General features: G+C 37.6%; 1 protein-coding gene across 10 annotated transcripts in view; it reads right to left on the bottom strand.

The window, feature by feature from the left end:
- LIN52 (lin-52 DREAM MuvB core complex component) overlaps nt 1–25,605 on the bottom strand; it is a 113,045-nt gene that overhangs the window by 23,989 nt on the left and 63,451 nt on the right. Inside the window, exon 6 of one of the 10 annotated variants that reach the window (XM_070797862.1) lies at nt 58–23,907. The exons of the other annotated variants lie outside the window; for them this stretch is intronic. Coding sequence (XP_070653963.1) covers nt 23,906–23,907 — 2 coding nt within the window. The 3' untranslated portion in view covers nt 58–23,905. Of the gene's footprint in view, nt 1–57; nt 23,908–25,605 lie in introns of those variants that run through there. 10 annotated transcript variants of the gene reach the window in all.

Below are 25,605 nucleotides of genomic sequence, written 5' to 3'. Positions count from 1 at the left end.
CATACATGATATTATACATATTTCAATGCTATTCTCCCAAATCTCCCCACCCTCTCCCTCTCCCACAGAGTCCATAAGACTGATCTATACATCGGTGTCTCTTTTGCTGTCTCGTACACAGGGTTATTGTTACCATCTTTCTAAATTCCATATATATGTGTTAGTATACTGTATTGGTGTTTTTCTTTCTGGCTTACTTCACTCTGTATAATAGGTTCCAGTTTTATCCATCTCATTAGAACTGATTCAAATGTATTCTTTTTAATGGCTGAGTAATACTCCATTGTGTATATGTACCACAGCTTTCTTATCCATTCATCTGCTTATGGGCATCTAGGTTGCTTCCATGTCCTGGCTATTATAAACAGTGCTGCGATGAACACTGGGGTACACGTGTCTCTTTCCCTTCTGGTTTCCTCAGTGTGTATGCCCAGCAGTGGGATTGCTGGATCATAAGGCAGTGAAGACAACACTCTTAAGCGATGATTTTAAAAAAATTTCTGGTCAGCTCACGAGGCATTCATCAATCAAGCTTTTTCACCTTTCAAGTTTGCTCCAAATGCCAAATGACTGTAGAATCAATGTTGATTCTTTGGCAACTTCTCCTGTAGGTTTAAGAGGATCAGCTTTGATGATCCTCTCGGATGTGGTCAACTTCTGATGGCCAGCCACTACACTCCTCATCTTCAAGGCTCTCGTCTCCTTCGCAGAATGTCTTGAACAACCACTGTACTGAACGTTCATTAGCAGTTCCTGGGCCAAATGCGCTGTTGATGTTGTGAGTTGTCTTTGTTGCTTTATCACCCAGTTTGAACTTGAATAAGAAAACTGCTTGATGTAGTAGAAAACCTTTTGTATACATATATATATATAAATAGTATATATAATACATATACTTTAGAAAACTTATGAATTTTGGCCCAACTAAAAAAATCTATAACATTTTGATTCCACTTAGTTGACTTAGTAGTATGAACAGAATGCTAGATTTCTAATTAAAAAAAATAGATACGCAACAGGCAGCAAAGGTTTACTGTACAGCACATGGAACTATAGTCAATACTTTATAAGAACCTGTAACGGAAAATAATCTGAAAAGTAATATCTGTGTATGTGCGTAACTGAATCACCTAGGCATGCACCTGAAACACTAAGTCAACTATACTTCAATAAATACATATATTAAGAAAAAAGAAAGAAAACTGCTTGAACTTGGTATTTGTCTAACATCTTTTCCCTAGTCTAAAATAAACAGCAAGTGATAAGTCATTAGCAAAAAAACACAAAGCGAGAAATACGTATTAAAATGATATATAACATAACCACATTTATTTAGGATGTATTTCAATATCAAAGGCCAAATTGCAACAAAGCAAAAATTATAATTACTTTTGTGCCAACTTTATAAAAACTCATTGTACACTTCAAATGGATGAGTTTTACAGTCTGTGTAAAATATCTCAATAATGCTGTTTTCATTAAAATCAGTGGTGTGTAACAGCTGTGCAAAATTTAAATTCAGGAGTATAAAAAACCTCTTGAATTCAAGTGAAACTCATGATAGAGAGACTCCACACAGTGAAGAAACAAGGTAACAGAACCTGGGTTTCTCTACTAAAGGCTCAGGCATTCAGTTTTTACCTCTACCCTGAGGCACAAAGAAAAATAGCCCTTTCCTCCTGACTTTGTTCTTGGTAAAGAACTGACTGAAAATCTAACCAATAATTGTTCCTGATTTTAAAAAATCAAATATACTTCAATAAAATATATACTTCATTAAATTCAACTGTTTAATTTCAGATTAATATCAGAATTTGTATTTATGATGAACTTTTAAAAGCAAAGACACTGTATATATTTTGAATTAAAATAAGTATGGTACTTGGATTACTTAGACATTATGAATAACTATTTGAAAAATGTTCCTTTTGTTTAATGACTAAATATTCATCCCAGGGAGTCAGAATGCAATTAAATTTAATGTAAGTACATTAGATTAGTGCAAATGCATTAAATGCAGAAATATTTAACAAAGCTATATACTTAAACCTATCAAAATTCATGGACTGAAAGATTAAGATTTCTATGAAAACTTAAGTAATCCTCAGTACACGTAAATAACTGGCTAAATGTAACAAATGAATTAGCAATCCTAACACAGATGATGAACAATGTAGATAATTTCACTTACACAAAAGCATTTAATTGTAGACTTTTCATGTGCTCACTACTGTGCTAGTCTCTGTAGGTAAGAATACGGATTTTTTTAATGTATGGAATCTAGAAAAATGGTACTGATGAACCCATGTGCAGGGCAGGAATGGAGACGCAAATGTGGATAATGGACTTTCCACACAATGGACACTCTGGTGGAAAGAGGGTGGGACGAATTAGAGAGCAGCATCCAAATACACACATTACCATGTGTAACACAGCTAGCTAGTGGGAAGTTGCTGTATAACACAGGGAGCTCGGCCTGCTGCTCTGTGACAACCTAGACGGGTAGAATCAGAGGGTGGTGGTGGGACGAAGGCTCAAGAGGGAGAGGATATGTGTATACTTATGGTTGATTCACATTACTAGCAGAAACCAACACAACATTGTAATTATCCTCCAAATAAAAAGTTTAAAAATAAATTTAAAAAAGAAATCAATAAAAAAAGGCAAGTAACACATTCCCATTTCCTTAGCATAGGAAATTATATACATTATCTTACAATAACCTATATTGGAATATAACCTACAAAAATACTGCATCACTATGCTGTACACCTGAGGCTAACACAATACTATAAATCAACTATACTTCAATAAATAAATAATAGTAAGCAAACAAAAATGTTTAAATTTATTTTGTTTTTTTGGTCATGCCATGTGGCATGTGGGATCTTAGGTCCCTGACCAGGGGCTGAACCTGCGCTCCCTGTGTTGGAAACACAGTCCTAACCACTGGACCACCAGGGAAGTCAACTGGTTCATTCAGTATGTATTTATTGAATACAACTTCATACAGGATTAGTAACGCTCACTCTTATGCAGTCTCATCTTTTGAAGAGATTAAAAAATTCAGAAACTCAGTACACGAGTGATTTGTATAGTATAATTTCTCACAGAGACCGTAAAAGTCTCCATAATTGTCTCACTAGTTACTTCACTGCCCTTCAATCCTGTGTAGCCATTTGAGTAGGATCATTTTCTGATCTGAACACATCCTTACATTGTTAATATATCTGCAAAGCAAAGTTCTTACTTGTTCTAATTAGTGCCATCTTTCCTTGGTACTGACTTGACGCTACACTTCTCACCTCTTGCTCAAAATGAACTGTAACCTGCTCCACACATTACATAGAACCTGCTCAGCCCTAACTGGTTCCACCAGTTAAATTCCACCTAACTGGGCATCACTGTCTTGTTAACATGTTTATTCTACATCGTTCAAAATTTAGAGCACCCAGTGAAGAGTCTGTGCTGAACCACAATGACTAACATTTCTTAATGGTGATTATATGTTGGGTTACTCTTCAAAGCACTTAACTCATTATTATTTAAAATCATCACAATATCCTATAAATGGGTGCCATTTACCATTCCCATTTTACAAACGAGGCACAGAGAGGTTAAATAATTGACCCAAGTTTATACAGCTAATAAGTGGTTGAGACAGGATTAGAACTCCCATATAAACTTTAGAATCATTTAGCTTTCGATTTCTTAACAAGACTTGGTAGGATTTTGATTGGAATTGCACTGAATATACATAGATAAATCTAGAGAGAATTAAAATGATAACAATATTTGGCTTCTGATCCATAAACATGGTGTACACCTCCATTTATTTAGTTCCTTAATTTCTCTCAGCAATGCTTTGTAGGTTTCAGTACACACATCTTACACACACACGGCTAAATTTATTCCTAAGAATTTCATGTCGTATTTATTTTAAAAAATCATTTACCAATTGTTCGTTGCTGGTTTAGAGAAATAAAACTTGATATTTGTAGTTTGATTTTGCGTCCTGAAATCTTGCTTTAATTCACTTATTGTTTCAGCAGCTTTTTGGCAGATTCCGTAGTTTTCTATGTAAACAATCATGTCATCTATGAATAAAGACAGTTTTACTTTTTCCTTTCCAAAATGTATGCCTTTGATTTCTGTCTTTCCTTATTTTACTAGTTACTCCATCATAATGTATTATTTTGTATATTGCCGGAATGGACTTGTCAACATTTTCTTATGGATTTTTGTATCCTGTGATCATGAGGTAGTATCTGTAGTTTGATTTTCTAATCTTTGTCTGATTTTCCTGTTAAGTTGGCCTCATAGTATGAGCTGGGAAATACTTTCTCCCTCTCTATTTAACTCTTCATTAATTGTTTACTATAATTTTGTATCTATATGAGATGTTCACTAAACTTACTGTGGTCATCATTTCATGATGTACATAAAATGTATACCTTAAACTTATTCAGAGCCATATGTCAATTATATCTCAAAAAAACTGGAAGAAAAAAAATTTAATAGAATTTATTAGTGAAGCCATCTGGGCTGAAGTTTTGTTTGTAAAAAGGTTTTTAACTACAAATGCATTTTTTTTATTAGATGTAGAGCTATTCAAGTTTTCCATATCTTCTTGAGTCAATTTTGAAAAGTTGCATCTTTCAAGAAATTTGTCTTTTCCAACCAAGTTATCAAACTTATTGGAATAAAGTTATCTTATCCTTCTAGTGTCTGTAGGATATGAAATGATACCCCTCCTTTCATTTCTGATGTTGGTAATTTGTGCCTTCTCTCTTTTACTTGGTCAATCGAGACAGTTATCCACTTTATCTTCTCAAAGAATGGTTTTTTTGAATTCACTGATTCTGCTCTTCTCTTCTGATGTATTGACCCTTTTATCCTTTATGAAATGCTATTCTTGCTCCCTGGTAATATTCCTAGCTCTGAACTCTACTTTGATGTTGGTATAGTCACTCCAGCTTACTTTTTATTAATGTTGCATAGAATATCTTTTTCTATCCTTTTATTTTTAATGTATCCATGTATTTATATTTAAGTTTTATATCCATGTATTTGTATTTAAGTTTATATACAGAATATAGTTGAGCCTTGTTTTTTTATCCAATGATAATCCTTATCTTTTAATTGATGTGTTTAGACCATTTATATATTCCTCCATCTTTATTGAGCTATTTTTGACATGTATGTAAGTTTAAGGTATGCAATGTGATAATTAGACACATGTATATATTGAAAAATGATTACCACAGTAAGACTACGTAACATCTCTATCTCCTCACATAATGGCAATTGTGTGTGTGTATGTGGTGATAACATTTAAGATCTACACTCTTAACTTTCAAGTACATTTGATCATTTATGATTTATATTTATGATTTCATCATCTTGGTGGTAATTCTATTCGTCCCATATGTTATTTGTTCCTTTTTTCCAGTCTCCTTTTGGATCAACAAGGCACTTTTTAGTATTCTATTTATATTTCTATTATTGATTTGTCAGCTATGCTTGGAATGCCCTTAAACATTTCCTGTAGTGTATGTTTCTTGGAGACAAATTATCATGGCTTCTGTTTGTCTAGAAAATATCTTTATCTTGCCTTTATCATAGAAGAGTATTTTAGCAGAATAGAGAATTCTAGGTTGACAAGATTTTTTCTTGCAGTATTTTAAAGATTTCATTCCATTATTACTACTTTGCATATTTTCTGATGAGAAGTCTTTTATTCTTTTTTCCTCTACATGTCTTTTTTTTTTCCTCTGCCTGCTTTTAAGATTTTTCTCTTTATCATTCTTCATTACTCAACAAATTATGATACGTGTTGGTACAGTTTTCTTCATGTTTGTGTTTGAATGACCTTCTTTATATCATATTTGGAAAAATTTTGGACACTTATTTCTTTACATACTTTTTTCTGGATTCCATTCCTTGGGACTCCAATTACATATATGTTAGACTGCTTGATATATAATTTTGTTTCAGCATTTTTCTCTTCATGCTTTATTTTATTTTAGATAGTTTATATCAATTTCTATAGTTTTTACTGCTATTCAAGTTGAGCAGAATTGCTCAACTAATTCATTTATGAGTGAAATTCATTTGATTTTATGTATATCATATGGATTTTAACAACAGGCATAAATCCAGAAGGGGATGACATAGGATGAGAAGGTTGGATGGTATCAGTGACTCAACAGGCGTGAGTCTGAGCAAATTCTGGGAGATGGTGAAGGACAGGGAAACCTGGCATGCTGCAGTCCATGGGGTCACAAAGAGTCAAGATGCGACTAGCGACTGAAAAACAACAATAAATCCAGAATGCTTATTATCTTTCCTGTGGTTTGCAGAAAGATGATTGGGTTTTTAAAAAAGGAAAAGGACTAAAGATTATTCAAACTTAGGAGAGGAAGGAAGAGAAGGGGAGCTTATGGTTCAGTTCAGTTCAGTTGCTCAGTCATGTCTGACTCTTTGCGACCCCATGAATCGCAGCACGCCAGGCCTCCTTGTCCATAACCAACTCCCAGAGTTCACTGAGACTCACGTCCATCGAGTCAGTGATGCCATCCAGCCATCTCATCCTCTGTCGTCCCCTTCTCCTCCTGCCCCCAATCCCTCCCAGCATCAGTCTTTTCCAATGAGTCAACTCTTCGCATGAGGTGGCCAAAGTACTGCAGTTTCAGCTTTAGCATCATTCCTTCCGAAGAAATCCCAGGGCTGATCTCCTTCAGAATGGACTGGTTGGATCTCCCTGCAGTCCAAGGGACTCTCAAGACTCTTCTCCAACACCACAGTTCAAAGGCATCAATTCTTCAGCGCTCAGCTTTCTTCACAGTCCAACTCTCACATCCATACATGACCACAGGAAAAACCATAGCCTTGATTAGACAGACCTTTGTTGGCAAAGTAATGTCTCTGCTTTTCAATACGCTATCTAGGTTGGTCATAACTTGCCTTTCAAGGAGTAAGCATCTTTTAATTTCATGGCTGCAATCACCATCTGCAGTGATTTTGGAGCCCAGAAAAATAAAGTCTACCACTGCTTCCACTGTTTCCCCATCTATTTGCCATGAAGTGATGGGACCAGATGCCATGATCTTAGTTTTCTGAATGTTGAGCTTTAAGCCAACTTTTCACTCTCCACTTTCACCAAGGGGCTTTTTAGTTCCTCTTCACTTTCTGCCATAAGGGTGGTGTCATCTGCATATCTGAGGTCATTGATATTTCTTCTGGCAATCTTGATTCCAGCTTGTGCTTCTTCCAGCCCAGCGTTTCTCATGATGTACTCTGCATATATGTTAAATAAGCAGGGTGACAATATACAGCCTTGATGTACTCCTTTCCCTATTTGGAACCAGTCTGTTGTTCCATGTCCAGTTCTAACTGTTGCTTCCTGACCTGCATACAGGTTTCTCAAGAGGCAGGTCAGGTGGTCTGGTATTCCCATCTCTTTCAGAATTTTCCACAGTTTATTGTGATCTACATAGTCAAAGGCTTTGGTGTAGTCAATAAAGCAGAAATAGATGTTTTTTCTGGAACTCTCTTGCTTTTCCAATGATCCAGCGGATGTTGGCAATTTGATCTCTGGTTCCTCTGCCTTTTCTAAAACCAGCTTGAACATCTGCAAGTTCACGGTTCACGTATTGCTGAAGCCTGGCTTGGAGAATTTTGAGCATTACTTTACTAGCGTGTGAGATGAGTGCAATTGTGTGGTAGTTTGAGCATTCTTTGGCATTGCCTTTCTTTGGGATTGGAATGAAAACTGACCTTTTCCAGTCCTGTGGCCACTGTTGAGTTTTCCGAATTTGCTGGCATATTGAGCGCAGCACTTTCACAGCATCATCCTTCAGAATTTGAAATAGCTCAACTGGAATTCCATCACCTCCACTAGCTTTGTTCATAGTGATGCTTCCTACGGCCCACTTGACTTCACATTCCAGGATGTCTGGCTCTAGGTGAGTGATCATACCATTGTGATTATCTTGGTTGTGAAGATCTTTTTTGTACAGTTCTTCTGTGTATTCTTGCCATCTCTTCATAATATCTTCTGCTTCTGTTAGGTCCATACCATTTCTGTCCTTTATTGAGCCCATCTTTGCATGAAATGTTTCCTTGGTGTCTCTAATATTCTTGAAGAGATCTCTAGTCTTTCCCATTCTGTTGTTTTCCTCTATTTCTTTACATTGATCGCTGAGGAAGGCTTTCTTATCTCTTCTTGCTATTCTTTAGAACTCTGCATTCAGATGCTTATATCTTTCCTTTTCTCCTTTGCTTTTCACTTCTCTTCTTTTCACAGCTATTTGTAAGGCCTCCCCAGACAGTCATTTTGCTTTTTTGCATTTCTTTTCCATAGGGATGGTCTTGATCCCTGTCTCCTGTACAATGTCACGAACCTCTGTCCATAGTTCATCAGGCACTCTATCTATCAGATCTAGTCCTTTAAATCTATTTCTCACTTCCACCGTGACCTAAATCAAATCCCTTATGATTATACAGTGGAAGTGAGCTTATGGTATGTACTATTAATTATTCATTTTTATTATCAAGTCTTATGTTATCAAAAAGAAAAACTTCACCACTCTGTAACTTTTCAATCTCTTCTGTATTTAATCAGAAAGAAAATGGAACATTTAAACCCCAAAGTAACTTCTAAAATGTTAAAGAGGATACTTTAGAGTTTATCTCACCAAGAATTACTTTTTTCTTTTGCTTTGAGGTTCGTAATTTGGCAAGAAAAGCACTATAAATTCTGACAGGTAACCAAATAAATTTATATTCACCACAGATAAACACAAAAAAGAAAAGCTCATCAGTAATTATACTTGAAAATCTGTAGAAGATATAAAAATTCTAAAAATGTGAAATGGGCTCATCTTAGTGTAATTTAGATGAAAAATACTTAAATTTTCTGAGGAGTGTTAATTGGCCTCCTAGAGGCCGTATTACCTAGCTTTTCACAAGAGGGCAGCAAGAAGCTTTCTAATGTAATGAAAGTCCTAGTTGAAAGGTACAATGGAATTTCAAACTATTACATAATAGCTACATATATAAATATACACATACAATTTCAAGTTTTATATTTTATAGTTTGGGGAAACCTATAAAAATCTTAAGAACATAGAGTTTTCTGGAGGTTCTGTAAGCTATTCACCTATCTTTGTAAGAACTTACTAAGTTATCAAGGCAAATAACCTATAACATAAAAACTTGATTCTCTCCTACAAAGACTAATTTTGATAATACAGAAGATATTCTAAGAATGTTTATAGTAGATCAAAATAAACAACCATTAAGACAAAGTATGACAAGTGCCATAGACGGGAAAAGATTAAGTATTAATACTACAGGAGTCCAAAGATGGAAACAGCACTAGTAAGGACTAAAAATTCACAGCATTAAGCTTGAATCAGGTGTCAAGTGTGAAGGAGATGTGCACAAGTGGAAAGGAGGGGCCAAGGCATTCCATACGGCAGCCAAGAAATGGACAAAGTCATATGGTGCTTTGGGAAAGAGAAATGAGGTACCATCTTCAGAAATACTCACAAGTGAAGATTCAAAGGAAAGCATACAGCCTAGAAGTACAGCTTCCCAGAAGTCAGAGAAGTGTACAAAAATTAATGAGGCTAGAAAAGGCTGTTGGACAAATCTAAAATCAGATATTTAATTTTAAAGAAACCATACAGGACAGGAGGGACACATGATTTGATAACTGAAAACCTGAGGTTTTTAGTAGATTTTCGAGTTCATCTTGAGATAATCCAGGAGATGCAAATGCTAACCAAGAAATAAAAATCTTAGTTTCTATTATTAGATGCAGATTCCAGATCAAAGGAAACAACACTGCTCAGGGATCAGTCCCCAAATAGAGTGCTGTATTCAATTTTCATTGTTATAAGAAAAATGTTGGTGACCTGGAAGCTACACTAAAAAAATTTTTTTAAAAAAAGGAATTCAGAGTAGTATCTCAAAACTGCCACAACAGGAAGTTAAAGACTGGTTTTATTTATCTTTCCCCTTCAAATCTCCTTTATCTTCTGTACCCCAGTTCTACGCAATGGGAGCAAATCTACCAAGTCACCCACATTAGAAACCTGGGAAGATCATGCTGGATCCATTTACTCCCATCTTCAACTTGTCACCAAATCTTGCTCAGTCTGTTACCCAAAAGTCTCATTTCAGTCACATTTATTGCCTCACCACTGCTTTAGGTCTTTTCCATTTCATCCCTGCATTATTACTGATAACCTAACTGATCTTCCAATCTCAACTTTACTCTCTTACAAAATCACTCTCCACATGACAGCTAAAGTAACTTCTATAGCCAAATCTAACCGTATTATTCCTGGTTTAAAAAGCAATCTTCAGTTACTCCCAACAATCTTCAGAATAGTCTTTAATTCCTCTTTCATGTTTACAAGGCCCCTGTCTACCTCTTTATTTCTTTGTTCATCAGATTTTTACTAAGCATTTATTAACATTATATGCTAGGTAATATGGATACAATGATGACTAATTCAGAAAAGGTACTGTCACTCATGGAGCCCGGTCATGAACAATGTCATCTCCTGCTAGTCTCCTAGCACTCCAGGTACACAGGGACACTGGCATTTCCTTAAGTGTACCATTTGAATTTATACCTCTGTGCCTAGGTACATTATTTAAATTACTTAGACCGGCCCACAATTTCTTCTGTATTCCTATATTGCTTTATATCCATCTGGCAAATTTTTAAGCACTCTTCAAGACTCAGATTCAAGTGTCTCTCTTCTATGAAACCACACACAGGCATTGTTGTTTATTCCCTTCTTCATGTCAGCCATGAACCACAAACTTCTTTTACACTGAACTACAATTATTTAATTACATGCATGTCATTCCCTGGGAGATGACTTATTCACAGACGTCTACTTTATTTTTGAGGCCCTACAATGGCTCAAAGGTTAAAGCATCTGTCTGGAATGTGGGAGACCCGGGTTCAATCCCTGGGTCGGGAAGATCCCCTGGAGAAGGAAATGGCAACCCACTCCAGTACTCTTGTCTAGAGAATCCCATGGAGGGAGGAGCCTGGTAGGCTCCAGTCCATGGGGTCGCAAAGTCAGACACAACTAAGCAATTTCACTTCACTCACTTAGAATCTAACAGTGTCCAAAGCATAGAGCATAGGATAAGCTCAATTGATAACTGTGAACAGAATCCTTAATTCTTAACTGTTGAAAAGAATAGAGATCAACTAATTCTAAACAATATCTGGTAATATTCTAGAGCTGGTTGCAGAGCTCTGCCTGAGAGTTCCCCATGATGGGAAACTTGCTACTTCTTAAGAGTCCATTTAATTTCTGGACATTTGGAGAGTACATCCTTTAATACTGTGGCAAAAACAAAGGTAAAAAACCTCTTAACTTCTCCGCATTATTCCTAACTCTGTCCTCTGGAACAGGACGTGGATAAATGCCCTTGTTTAGTCAATGCAGACTAAATGGGATTTAATGAACCTAATCAAAAGTAAGGAAAAATAGGTGTATTATTTGTTGTTGTTTTTGGAAAGACTATGACAGCTGTTCCTTGAATACTTTAAGAGCAATAAAACTAACCCCGTATCTTTCTTGACACTAAGGTTCTGTTCAAACCCAAGAGGTTTATAGAAATTGTGCAATTCTTTTGTACTTGCAGATATTCAGTAATTCTTCAGATGAAACACACAATAAGGAGAAACAGCATGTGATTCTATAGCCAAACATGGATGATCCATTAAGAAGACAAGTGACAGCTCAACTCTCTCTCCAGGAACATTTGTCACCTACGCCTTTATCCTTCAGGGATTTGAGTTGAATGACATTTGCTGTAGGTTGATAATTAGTTTTTCTTTCTTTCTTTTTCATTTTTTTTTTTTTTTAAAGCATAGGAAGCCAACGTTGGCTTCTTCCCCATGAGAGACACTAGCCTGAGTGGTTTTGGAAATATATGCCTTGATCAGATTTGCACTATGACTCCTGAATACATGAGCCATCCAAGCAACACCTGCTCTCCTGACAGGTCATCAGGGACTGACAGGAAAAGGATCCATCAATTCCATTCTCTCCAGAGAGATCACCCAGACCTAGTGCTAAATGTACAGTTCAATGACATGTTAAAAAGTAAAATTCCACCCACCAAAACCTACCAGTTACCAGAGGTCAATATTTAAAATGAAGACCCTAATAATGGAAATTAGCATAAAATTAATTTTTTTCCCCCAACTGGACTGTAATCCAACTAAACACTCAAAAAAGTACCACTTATATCAAGGGGAGAAAGATGGAAAGGAGTGAAACTCCTAATTAAATTGTGTCACCAATTTATTGCTAAGGGTGTGAGTTTTGGGCTCTATTTCTTATGATGGGGTAGAAATACAATTGCTTCCTACCCTAAAACTGTGAATTACTTATTTTGGATTATAGTCAGTTTGGGCATGCGATTTTATAACACAAAAACTGTAAATATGTAAGCGATCATATTTTCATTCAAAGTAATTAGCTTCCTTTTCATCAGCAAACGGAAGTATAGATCCTTTATATTTGGCCTATTTATATACATTTCCTGTTTTGGTTTCCACTTATTTTCCTATTAAACATTACTTAGCTTTCTCTCTCTAAATGTTACAACATAGTCTCTGTCCTTTCTACTACATATTTCATCTATTTTTAATGATTAAGCTATTAAAAAAAAAACTGAAGTTATACATATACATATCTCAAAACATTAAATAAAGTTCTATAAGGTTTGTTATGAAAAACTGTAGCCCTCAGTGGGAACCATTTTTACGCTATTTAGCCGATTATATACCCTTGTCTTTACATGACTAAATAATATGCTTGTATTACTATTTCTTGATTTTTCAATTTGGGGCACTATCTATAGAACTCTCCCATTATAGAAAGTGATGATTGACTTCCTTGTCCCATCCTTCCACCTTAACTCCTCACAATACAAGCATCTATCTCCTACCTTCTGAGAGTTATATATTGTACTTCATCTAGATCAACATTCACTTTCTACATTATTATGATTATATAAAAGCTACTTAAAGCTAAGCCATAAAATCAACTATGATTACCTTTCCTTTCTTGCATATTTTTTGTTTTCCCTGAGTTTTTTAGGCTGCTTCGTTTTCTATATATTTATCTCAAGTTCAACCACAGACTCACTGCCTATTGTTGCAATCTTAAGATATTGAGATGTATCACGTAATTTATCAATTTCCTCTTCCTGAAGAAGTCTCCAGGATGGTCTGTCCTCTAGGCTTGGTCCACAGCAACCAACCTCGATTCCTCCTCTCTCATCTGTTTTCTGTGTCCTGTGTCACTTTCTTTCTTGGCCTATTCCCTTGTTTGGCTGGTGCATGACTTCCAATAGTGCACAAGAATTTTGGGGAGGTCGATTTTTTGAGATCTTCCATGTGGAAAAATGTCTTTATTTCATCTTTTCATTTGATTTGGTATTCAAAGTTGAAAATAATTTTCCCTCAGAATTTTGAAGATATTGCTCCAATGGTCTCTATGTTAAAGACACTGACTTCTACCCTTTGTATGCAACCTGCTTTTTGTCTTCTCTAGAAGCTTTCAGGATCTTCTCTTTTCCCTCAGAGTTCTGAAATCATGAAATGATGTGCCCTGGATTATTTTCATCTATTTTGGTGGTACCTGTCACAACCTTTCAGACCAGAAATGTATTGTCCTTCAATTTGGGGAAAATTATTTTTGAAGTATTTCATTAGCGATTTCCTTTGTCTTTTTCTCTCTTTCTAGAATTTTTATTATTCAGATTTTGGGCTCTGATAGATTGGTTATCTTTTCTCTTTCATTCATGTATTCCTGCTCTATTTTTTGAAGATCTCCTTAACTTTAACTCTGAAAATTTTTGAGTTTTTAATTTCTATCATATTTTTAAATTTCCACGAGCTCTTTCCTGTTCTCTGTATGGTCCTTTTTATTTATTTATTTTTTCTTTTTTAAATTTAATTTTATTTTTAAACTTTACAATATTGTATAGTTTTGCCAAACATCAAAATGAATCCGCCACAGGTGTACCCGTGCTCCCCATCCTGAACCCTCCTCCCTCCTCCCTCCCTATACCCTCCCTCTGGGTCGTCCCAGTGCACCAGCCCCAAGCATCCAATATCGTGCATCGTGTATGGTCCTTTTTAATAGCATCTGTTCTTACTACATTTGCAATACCTTATCTGTCTGAGAATATTAATTAGACAGATTAGCATATGCTATTGTCTCTTAGTTGATTTTTTCCATTTGCTGTCTTAGGTCTTTTTTAAAAATATTAGGGGCTTTTCTCCAATGTTAATAATCTTTCATTGTTTTTTCACATGTAAGAACAAAAAACTAAAAAGCTGCTTGAAAAGTCTGAGTGTAGGAGTTGGGCATGTCAACTGAGCTTCACTGCAGTGTGACCAGGCTTTTTAGTTGTAGAACTTTCGATATCAGTGCTTTTATTCTTCTTGGGCTGGTCAGATTTCCCAGCAGTCTCTTCCAACCTTCAGACTGAAGGGTGAAAGCCTGGCTGTGGAGGGAGGGGGGAACCTCAGCCTACATTGGGCATAGTTCACTACAGAACCTCCATCTTTGGTTGGTTCTAGTTGAGGAACCACTTTGTTTTATCATCTCTAGAAAATAAACCTTTTATCTGCGTGGGGTAGAGTAAAGCAGGTGACGTAGGCATCGGACTCCTTCTTAAACAGACTTTAATTAATCACCCTATTTAAACTATCCCTCTCTCCACCACAATATTCCATCTCCTTGGAATATTGTGAAGTGTAGACTGGCTTCATTTCTGGCTTTTCTCACTTCAGAATTGTTTTTAGGTCTCCTAGGTTCACATGCCTACCAGCTCCCAAAATTTTGCTGTTGTTGACCTCTATTCTCTTTATGGGATTACATCTTTTTTTTTGGAGGGTTTGGGAAGGGAAGGACAACAAATGTGTGCATTAAAACCATCATTACCCTAGAAGCACTCTTTCTAAATTTATTTTCCACTATAGATACTTCCAGTTTTCTCCATGATTCCAACTGTTTTGTCAAGCTCCCCACTCCTACCTTGGTTCTGTCTTTACATTCCTAGTGTTAGTTATAGTCCTTCTAAAGAACAAGGATAGCTTCTGAAAAAGTAGCAATGAAGACAAAATGGGGAAGTATCCATTTGATGGCTATGTTTCTGTTTCCCATTTGTAAATAAGATTCCATCTATTCAACAGGCTTTTGGACACAACTAGTTTATAATATACAAAAGCAACATAAAGTATGGTCCCAGACACCAAGGCTCTTACAATTCAGCTGGGACAACAAGCATCAATAACAACTGGTTGCTAAAAGAAGTCAAGAACAGGAAGGGTCAGTGTGGCTAAAAACAACTGGGAGAGAAGTATAACAACTCAAGAAAAATGAAATGATGAGAAGACAGTCATAAAAGAAATTAGGAAAATTCAAAGTGATTAAAAGGATAAAAGTCATCTTTTATTCACATTCATGATTTGTCTTCCAATTACTATCAGATTCTTTTGGGGGGGAAAGTTTGTTAAAACCTATTGATAAATATTTATTAAACCCCTTTGTAAAAGGTAGCCAACAGGACATTTATAGCTAGGTCAATCATTGGCTCACATGGCACTGTTTAGGTGGTAAGCACTACCCAGCCAACTGTAAAAATTACAGGTGTATTCTACTTGGAGAGAAATTAATATCTATGAACTGCGGCGTTGGAAAAGACTCTTGAGAGTCCCTTGGACTGCAAGGAGATCCAACCAGTCCATTCTAAAGGAAATCAGTCCTGGGTGTTCATTGGAAGGACTGATGCTAAAGCTGAAACTCCAATACTTTGGCCACCTCATGCAAAGAGTTGACTCATTGGAAAAGACTAATGCTGGGAGGGATCGGGGGCAGGAGGAGAAGGGGATGACAGAGGATGAGATGGCTGGATGGCATCACCGACTCGATGGACATAAGTTTGAGTGAACTGTGGGAGTTGGTGATGGGCAGGGAGGCCTGGCGTGCTGCAATTCATGGGGTCACAAAGAGTCAGTGCGATTCATGAGGTTGCAAAGAGTTGGACATGACTGAGTGACTGAACTGAACTGAGCCAACACAAAAACTAGTCATGAGGCAAAATGAAATCATTTACTTTGTAAGATTTAACTTTTCACAAAGCTTTCACTCTCCATGCCAGTTATTCACTTACTGCCTCTAGGCTCCTAATTCCCCTTCTTTGCCCTGCTTTGTAATACCGGTGCTGGACTCTGTAGCAGGCTACATGCTTCCTGTCCAGTGGTTTGACATTCAGCTTGCCAACAGAGGTGAGAGACTGCAAGAAGGGAACTTTTCTTCCTTATTATGCTCAGTCACTCAGTCGTGTGCGACTCTTTGCAGCCCCATGGACTGTAGTCTGCTGGGCTTCTCTGTCCGTGGAATTTTCGAGGCAAGAATACTGGAGCAGATTGCCGCCTCCTATTCCAAGGGATCTTCCCAACCCAGAGATTGAACTTGTGCCTCATGCATTTTGTGCACTGGCAGGCAGATTCTTTACCACTAGCGCCACCGGGGAAGCTGCTTCCTTCTTGTAATGTGTGGTTTTTCTGTGCAGGACAAGCAGGTTGGCATGGAGGCGGGGGGTGTCCCAGAAATATTCATCTTGCCAATGGCTGCCAGTGCCCCCAAGCTAAGATTCTTCACCACCTCCTGGGCAGCTGCTTCTGCATTCACCAGGAGGGTACCCTCTGGCAGTAGGCAGAAGGTCCTTTCTTCAGAGGGCTGAATCTCTGCCTTGAGGACATCTCTCTACGTTCTTCTATGTTCACTATCCTTGCACCTGGGGTGAGAGGGCGATGGAGGTAGAGTAGGAGCTTTCTTGCTCACCTTACAGTCTTCTTTTACCCCTTTAAGTGAACTACCTTTCAACTAGTTAATAATTCTTTATTTAAAAATTTCCCTATTCAAATTACTCCTGACTAGATTCTGGCTGATACAATTACCCCAAAAGACCAAATAAACAGAATGCATATGATGCCAAGTAAAGGCGATTCTCAAATCCTAATGTTAAAAAATGAATTCTAGGAATTACTGTTACAAATCTAGAGACATTCCCCAACATCAATTCTGAGCAAGACAACCATAAATATAAGGTTCCCCAAACCATGAGTATCAAGCACTGAAGAGCAAGAGTAAAGAACAAACTATTGCAGAAAAAGTTTTGGATTTTGCTGTGATAAAATTACAAGATTAGTGGCTGACAAGAACCCAATAGATGAAAGAACCTGATTATAAGAAAGCATTTAATACTGCTTCTCCTGGCATCTTCCTTGCAAAATTAATTAAAACTAGCCAGGATATATGAGTCTCATGAATTGAAAACTGGCCTCAAGACCGCAAGGAGTGATTATAAACTGCTTTAAATCACATTGAGGAAAGTGTCTGGTAGAATGTCTGGAGAGTATTAGATTGGTTATAATCCAGTATTTCCATTAGTGCTTGGGCAAGTAAAGAGTAAGTTAATTAATACTTAGTAGACTAGAGGGATTTGTAAAAACCAGTATGGTCTAAAGTATAAAAGATTTAGAAAAGTGATAAAGATGTACAAAAGGTAAGCTCTTTCTCTTTACTATGAATAATTAATATAAAAAATAAATTTCACCTAGTGATCTCAAGACCTCCATATGCATATGGGCTACATGAAGTTAACAGTGAAGAAACAAAGATTTTTATCTGGGCTAACAACAGCAGCCACCTTGGGGGACCTAATTCCTTTCCATCTGTAGAGGTTATAAACTCAGAGAGAGAAGAGTGTTTGGATCTATAAACAGTCCTTCGCACAGCTATTATCATCCAGCAGTTAAGAATACCAGAACGTCCTTTATATGTGGATTTGTACATTTACAAATACAGAGTGACTTCCCTGGTGGCCCAGTGGTCTCTGTCTTCATCTCCTGTTTTACTCAGCTGTTCACCAAATGTGGCATACCTCGGGCCTTTGCATTTCCTGCTGCTTAGGCCCAGACTACTCCTTACCCATTCCGGGCAGCAATCACCACCCTCACCCCCACCTACTCCCTGCCCATCCTTAAAGACTACTTAGGATTACTTTCTCTGATCCTGTCTGAAATAAGTAACTTTCCCTACTGCTACTGCTAAGTCACTTCAGTCGTGTCCGACTCTGTGCGACCCCATAGATGGCAGCCCACCAGGCTCCCCCGTCCCTGAGATTCTCCAGGCAAGAACACTGGAGTGGGTTGCTATTTCCTTCTCCAATGCATGAAAGTGAAAAGTGAAAGTGAAGTCGCTCAGTCGTGTCCAACCCTCAGCGACCCCATGGACTGCAGTCTTCCAGGCTCCTCCATCCATGGGATTTTCCAGGCAAGAGTACTGGAGTGGGGTGCCATTGCCTTCTCCGAACTTTCCCTAGTGCTCTCTAATAAACTGTTACCTCAGGACCAGAATGTTCTTCTCTATAACCCTGTGCTCAGCAGAGTACATCTATATAGTAGGTACAAAATAATCATACCGAATGATTAAGGGAAAAAAAAAACAGCCCTTTCAGTTACTATTAACTTAGAAATTCTTAAACATGGGTCAGTACTCTGATACTTGAACTGAGTTTAACTCTGATTATGTACCTCACTTTAGGAAGCTGTCTTAAAACCAGCCAGTGGTTTTTAACTTTTTGGGGGTCACAGACTGGCAGACGTAGCTGTGTCTACTCATAACCATTCCTCCCATTTTTGTTATTAAAACCCTGGTTTTATTCAGGTACAGGGTGATCATGTGCTTAGGGGAGACTGGGTTCCTTCCCAGTCCCCAAGGGTGAACCATTACTGGTCCATCCAAACCAATCGTGCTAGCCTCATTTCTCCTGACAGAAATTCATTTAGGCACAGGAATGTGACTAATGCCATTCAGCAGCATGTGAGGGGAAATATCCTTCAGAGCTTCTCGGGTTTTTCTCACTGATAAGAAGACTGGGGGCCAGAGGGACATAATTCCCTTTTCTACCTTAGGATACTATTGTTGGTGCGCATGTGGATGCTAAGTCGCTTCAGTCATCTTCAGCTCTTCATGACCCATGGACAGTAGCTCCTCTGTCCATGAGATTTTCTAGACAAGAATACTGGAGTGGGTTGCCATGCCCTCCTCTAGGCGATCTTGCAGACCCAGGGATTCAAACCAGTGTCTCCTATGTCTCCTGTACTGGCAGACAGGTTCTTTACCACTAGTACCACCTAGGAAGCCCCTATTGTTGGTATATGATGTCAAAAACTGTAGTAGCGGTCTAGTAAATATGATGGAAGCCAAACTTAGAAGGAATCCAACACATCAAAGATGGCACAGCAGAAAGATGGAACTAACAGTGCTCTCATGTTAATGGTGAGTCAGTGAACTAACTAACCATAAAAATGACGCATCTCTGGACTTCTTGTTACACAGAACACCTTTATCCTTTAAACCATGGTAATTGGGCTTTCTGTAATTTGCAGACAAAAGCAACGTGACTCACAGTATATTGGTTTGCTGGGGCTGTGGTAACCAACCACCACACACTGAGTGGCTTAACTACTGTCTCACAGTTCTCAAGGCTGGACGTCCAGAATCAAGGGGGCAGCAGGGTAGCTTCCTTCAGAGGGCTATGAGGAAAGGGTCTGCTCCAAGCCTTTCTCCTTAGCTTTTAGACAGCTGTCACCTCCCTGTGTTTCTTCACATCATCTTCTCTCTCTACATGTCTGCCTCTGTTTAAATTTCCCCCCTTTATAAGGACACCAGTCAAACTGGATTAGGACCCACCCTAGGGACCTCATTTTAACTTGATTACTTCTGTAAAGATCCTATGTTCAAGTAAGTTCATACTTGGAGATACTGAACAGAGGATGAGATGGTTGGATGGCATCACTGACTCAATGGATATGAGTTTGAGCAGACTCTGGGAGTTGGTAAGGGACAGGGAAGCCTGGCATGCTGCATTCCCTGGGGTCACAAAGAATTGGACATGACTGAATAACTAAACTGAACTGAACTGAGATACTAGAGGTTTTGGGACTCTGATGCACCTTTTTTTAGCAGAACACAATTCAACCCATAATGGAGACCTTTAAAAAAATCTAGTGAAAGTCATGGATACTTTCTGCAGAAAAATATACATGTATATGTACACACATCCAATTTTGTTTATAATTTCAGGAGATTCGTGGACGCTTAGGTTAAAATCCACAGCTAAAGTATCTTCCTGAACAAGAGAGACACTTGAGCATTACCTACACACATACAGAAGCTTAAATCAGTAACTGCCTAAGTAGCAACATTATACCACAGGTAATTCTAAGGGTACTGTGCTATGTATGGTCATCAAGGGGTATCATTGAGGAATTGGTTCCAGGACCCCCTTAGGACACCAAAATCCATGGATGCTCAAGCTTTTTATATAAAATGGTTTAGTATCTGCATAAAACCTATGCACATTCTCCTGTATACTTTAAGTCATCTCTAGATATAAATACCTAATACAGTATGAATGCTATGTAAATAGTTGTGAATACAATATAAATACTATATAAACAGTTGCCGCAAATTCAAGTTTTACTTTTTGGAACTTTCTAGAAAAATTTTTTAAAAAAATATTTTCAATTTGTGGTTGGAAGAATCTGCACATATGGAACCCAGGGATATGGAGGGCTGATTGTATACATAGAAGAGGAAAGAAATAATTTATTAAATTAAGATTATGCTAAGATCACCAGAAAGCTTTAGGAAAGGGAGTTACCAAGACAGTCTTGTCTTAAAGGCATAAAGTCAATAATATTCTTTATTTTACTTGAAAATTTTAGGCATAATTTGGGTGAGACTGTTTTACCTCAGAATTCCTAGCATTAAATCATTCTTACAGGGACTTCACTAGAAGTCCAGTGGTTAGGACTTCATGCTTTCACTGTTAAGGGCACAGGATCAATCCCTGGTCAGGGAACTAAGATCCTGCAAGCCATGCAGCATGACCAAAAAAAAGAAAAAAGAAATATTTCTTAAAATTAAATGAAAATATATAATCTACACTGAAAAGTATTAGTACAAAGAGAAAACACACTTAATTTGCATTAATCTGTTAGTATTAAATGAGTCTTAAAACCTAAAATAGTTGAGATCTAACCACCAGGACTGAAGAGCCTTTAAATGCTCATTTCCATGGCCCAACAAGCCTGCGTTGTCAGTAAGGTTGGAAGGAACTCTGGGGCTAAGCAAACTGGCAGGAAGCAAAGGTGAAAGAGAAATGGAAGGAAAACTGTAACCATCTGGGTACAATATCAATGTAACTTCCAATGTGTGAAGAACTAAGAAATTCTGAAGGTATTTGGCTTTGAGGAATAGCATTCAAAATCATTAAGGGCCATTTGTAAATTGTGGCAATCAGGTTAAATAAGTTTGATTTCTGTTCTCTAGAGATAAATAAAATGGTGGTGTTGTTCAGCGGCTAAGTCATGTCCAACTCTTTGTGACCCAATGGACTGCAGCACGCCAGGCTTCCCTGTCCTTCACCATCTCCCAGAGCTTGCTCAAACTCATGTCCATTGAGATGGTTATGTCATCCAACCATCTCATCCTCTGTAGCTCCCTTCTCCTCCTGCCCTCAATCTTTCCCAGCATCAGGTGGCCAAAGTATTGGAGCTTCAGCTTCAGTCATGCCAATACTGAAGCTGAAGCTTAGTAATGGTAAGAATGGGCTTCCCTGGTGGCTCAGTGGTAAAGAATCTGCCTGCCAATACAGGCGATGCAAGTTTGAGTCGGGAAGATCTCCTGGAGAAGGAAATGGCAAGCTACTCCAGTATTCTTGCCTAGGAAGTCCCCTGGGCAGAAGAGCCTGGTGGGCTACAGTCCATGGGGTTGTAAAAGAGTCAGACATGACTTAGCAACTAAACAACAACAACGATGATAAGAACAGCAAAGAGACATTTTCCTTCCTCTTTACCATTACAAATTGCTGCTAACTAAGTTAAATTATAAGGTGAAGTGTCATAAGAACAAATCATTGAAAATTTGATCATTAAGATACCTCTGAAGTTGAAACAAAGAATTGGGAACATTTGCAAAACCACATGGCAAATGATACACAAAATCCTTAATTACTGAGACTAAGAAGTTACACATTTTTTCTTCCATAGGAAATCCTGAGTTATGGAACTCACACTGAGTGATAACAAAAATTAACTCTGCCTGAGGGAACAGGGAGACATTATAAGGAGAGGGTAGGATTTGAAATGGCCTTAAAGGATATGTAGTTTTCCAGATAAAACTGGAAAAACCAGGTTGATGTTAGCAAAGTCTTTCTGTGAAGGCTCGAGGAATGTGAATTTTATCTTGTAAGACCCAAGGAGCCAAAGAACAAAGAATAAGTAGAAGTATGACATAACTGGCTTTGTTTTTTAAGAAGTATCTGCAATAGTAGAGGATACTTTTTCACCACTGACCGTGGCAACTAACAAGGTCACACACCTAACAGATGCTCAATTAACAGTTGTTGACTGATTGACTGAAGCCTTAGGAAAGGGTTATCAGAACTGCAGACTGACACATAAATAAGGGTTAGTCCAAAAAGACAATCCTGAGTATTCACATAAAGAAACAGCAGTATTTAAGGCTTAATGTTTGTTTTTTGTTATTGCTCAAAATGGGTAAGTATTATGATCTGTAACCAAATAATGCCAATTCTTCTTTTTCCACATTAATATGACTTTATCTGGCTTAAAATAGGAGGACAAAGCAAATCAATAACCTTATCTAGAGGAGGAAATAAAGCCAAGTAAAATCGCATCTAAAACATCAATGTTTATTTCAGTCTGTAAGCCTTTTTTTTTCCCTGCTTGTCTGTACAGTCTCCAATCATCCCTGAGATACAAGCGATTGGGCTCTTCTGGACCCACCAGTTAAGGGGAGGGAACATTTATCTACCGTCAATTCATGGGACACTAATCTCCTTCCCACTCCTCTGATTACAAGCAAGCAGGATGCTAGAGGAAAAGCCTCAACTGAAGCTTTAAAAATAAATAAATAAACCCAGCCCCTTCTGCTCCAGGAATACAGAAAAGACTGGCATTAATACAAGAGAAAGTGATCTGCCCAAACAAAAGCCAATCTGAAGGAGGCACCAGTGCCGCAAGCTAGCCTGGCATTATTGCTAGGAAGAGGGCACCCTTGTTAAAAATGTATATTTTAATTTTCTGTATTGCAAAAGGCCCCAATTTGCCCAGGGATCTAGCTAAGCTGCCATTTTCTACTACGACAGAGTCTAATCTTTATTTAATGGATTTAGCATCTATCTTCACTAGAGTGGTCTCTAAGGAAAAGGGGAGGGGAGAATGAAGGGGCAGAAAAGAGATGCTCAGATCCCCCTCCCCCTTTCATCCATCCGGCACTCATGTTTGTGTTCAAAATTCAATTACCTCCTTATTGATACTTCACAGAGATATTTAAGCTGCAAACATGAAGCCCTGATTTCCCAAGGGGCCATGCCCCTCTCTATTTCACTGCTTTGCTTCCCCCTGGGTGAATTCCTGAGGCGTCCATATTAATAGGTAATCAGTCACAATTCATTTATTAAACAGCAAGCAAGGTTTATCAGCCTGCCCTGATTAGCCCGAAGAAACCACTGAATTCCTAATTTATTTATGGAAATGTAAGTGTCTTTTTGAATTCCATTCAGGAGCTGCAGGAGCGCTGTGGTCTTAGCACACTGCAGTCTTACCGGCAGCACAAGCAGTGCCTTCAGGACCACAGCCGCTGGCCACCAGAAGGCAAAGAGCCAGGGACGTACACGCAGAGACTCCTCTTGGCCACGGGATTTGGATCCACGTAATCCTTGGATTAGTACTTATTTGATTGCTTTCTGTTTACATAAAAGAGTTGGAAATGTTGTCACTAGGCAGCCATTACAATCCACCATAACAAAAATCAATCCCTGGGACGCTGCTTGTTGATTGGCAGAAAAGTGGCCCTTAATGGAGTAGAACTGAGGACCTCAGTGAGCTAAAAGACAATCCTTCTTCTCAGAGTTAAAACCAACACCAGACTGGAATACAAACCAAAACCACTAAAATAATACTTCTTGAGCATTCCTTTTAGATTAGTAGCTAAAGCAGATCCTGTTTTAATTTTGTACTGTTCTAGGCTGCAGTGACAAAACAGCTTTGTGTGTAATTTCCACAATTGTAATCAATTAGCAATTCATACAAAATTGCCCATCACTAATTAAAAGGCCAATACAAATTAAATAAAGCTCTAACGAGTAGCATTAAAACCCATGCTAACTGCCCCAATAGGTGCAATTAGAAAAGACACCGTTTATGGGATATGAGCAGATCATATAAACTAGACTCTTGTTTTCTGCTAGAATTATAGGACTGTTTCTTCTGAAAAATAATTAAAAAAAATTTTTAAATGTAAAAAATGTAGCCAGTGTTTCAATGCCAATGAAGAAGGCTGTTAATGCTATCTTTCTATGGGTTATCCACACCCAATATTTTCAAATCCTGCTCTGCTTTCTTCACATAGTTCACTATGATTAAGAGCAACCTCCCCACATAATCTGCTCTATGAAGTGAAAGGCAAACCATAATCATGAGAATATCAAATTCTGACTGACAGACATTCTAAAATGTACCTGACCAGTATTCCTTAAAACTGCCAAGGTCATCAACAACAAAAAATCTGAGAAACTGTCATAGCCAAGAGGAACCAATGAAGAGATATGACAAAATGTAATTATGACATCCTAGAGGAGACCTTGGAACAGAAAAATATTAGGGGAAAACTAGGGAAATCTGAATTAAAGTATGGGGAAAAGTGAAAAAGGAAAGTTCATTACTTGTAACAAATGTACCACAATAACCATAATAGGGGAAACTAGGTATGGGTTAATGGGAACTCTCTTTTACGATTTTCATATCTAAAACTGCTCTAAAATTTTAAATTAATTAAAAAAACAGAAGTGGCAACTTATAAACTAAATTAGAAAGTGGCCAAAACATAAGTAACTTTTGTATTTTTATGAGAAAATTTTAAAAGATCATTTTTCATTAATAATATCTTTGAAATATAAACACATTAATAAATTTAAAAATTTCATATATATTTATTTGTTTCTACTTGACAGGAATAGCAAAAATATATTTAGTATATATTTAGCTATTAAACATATTCTCCAGAAAATGTCATCTCCATTCAAGATGTTAATAACTACTACAATTACAATGGGAAACTCCCCCCTGCCCACCCCACCACCAATACACAAAAAAGAAAAAGGTAAACCAGTTGTAATATTAAACTAAAATATAATTAGGAGAACTATTTGTAAAGAAAATCAATATACCCTCAATTCAATATTAACACTCTTCAGATTGTGTTGATGTTCCTCTCCTCGAGTTTGAACCACCAAGAAATGACTTGCATGTGCTTTGGCTAGAGATGAAACACAAGGTCAAGTCAAAAGTACTAGCTCTCCCCACTCTCAAATAAATAATTGTATGCAATAGGATTCTGTTAATAATTCTAAAGTGAAACATAATAAAATTTTCTTTAAAGGTCC

This window comes from Bos indicus, chromosome 10 (assembly GCF_029378745.1).
Source record: "Bos indicus isolate NIAB-ARS_2022 breed Sahiwal x Tharparkar chromosome 10, NIAB-ARS_B.indTharparkar_mat_pri_1.0, whole genome shotgun sequence".
Taxonomy (NCBI): Eukaryota; Metazoa; Chordata; class Mammalia; order Artiodactyla; family Bovidae; genus Bos; species Bos indicus.
This window is presented reverse-complemented; position numbering and strand designations above follow the sequence as displayed.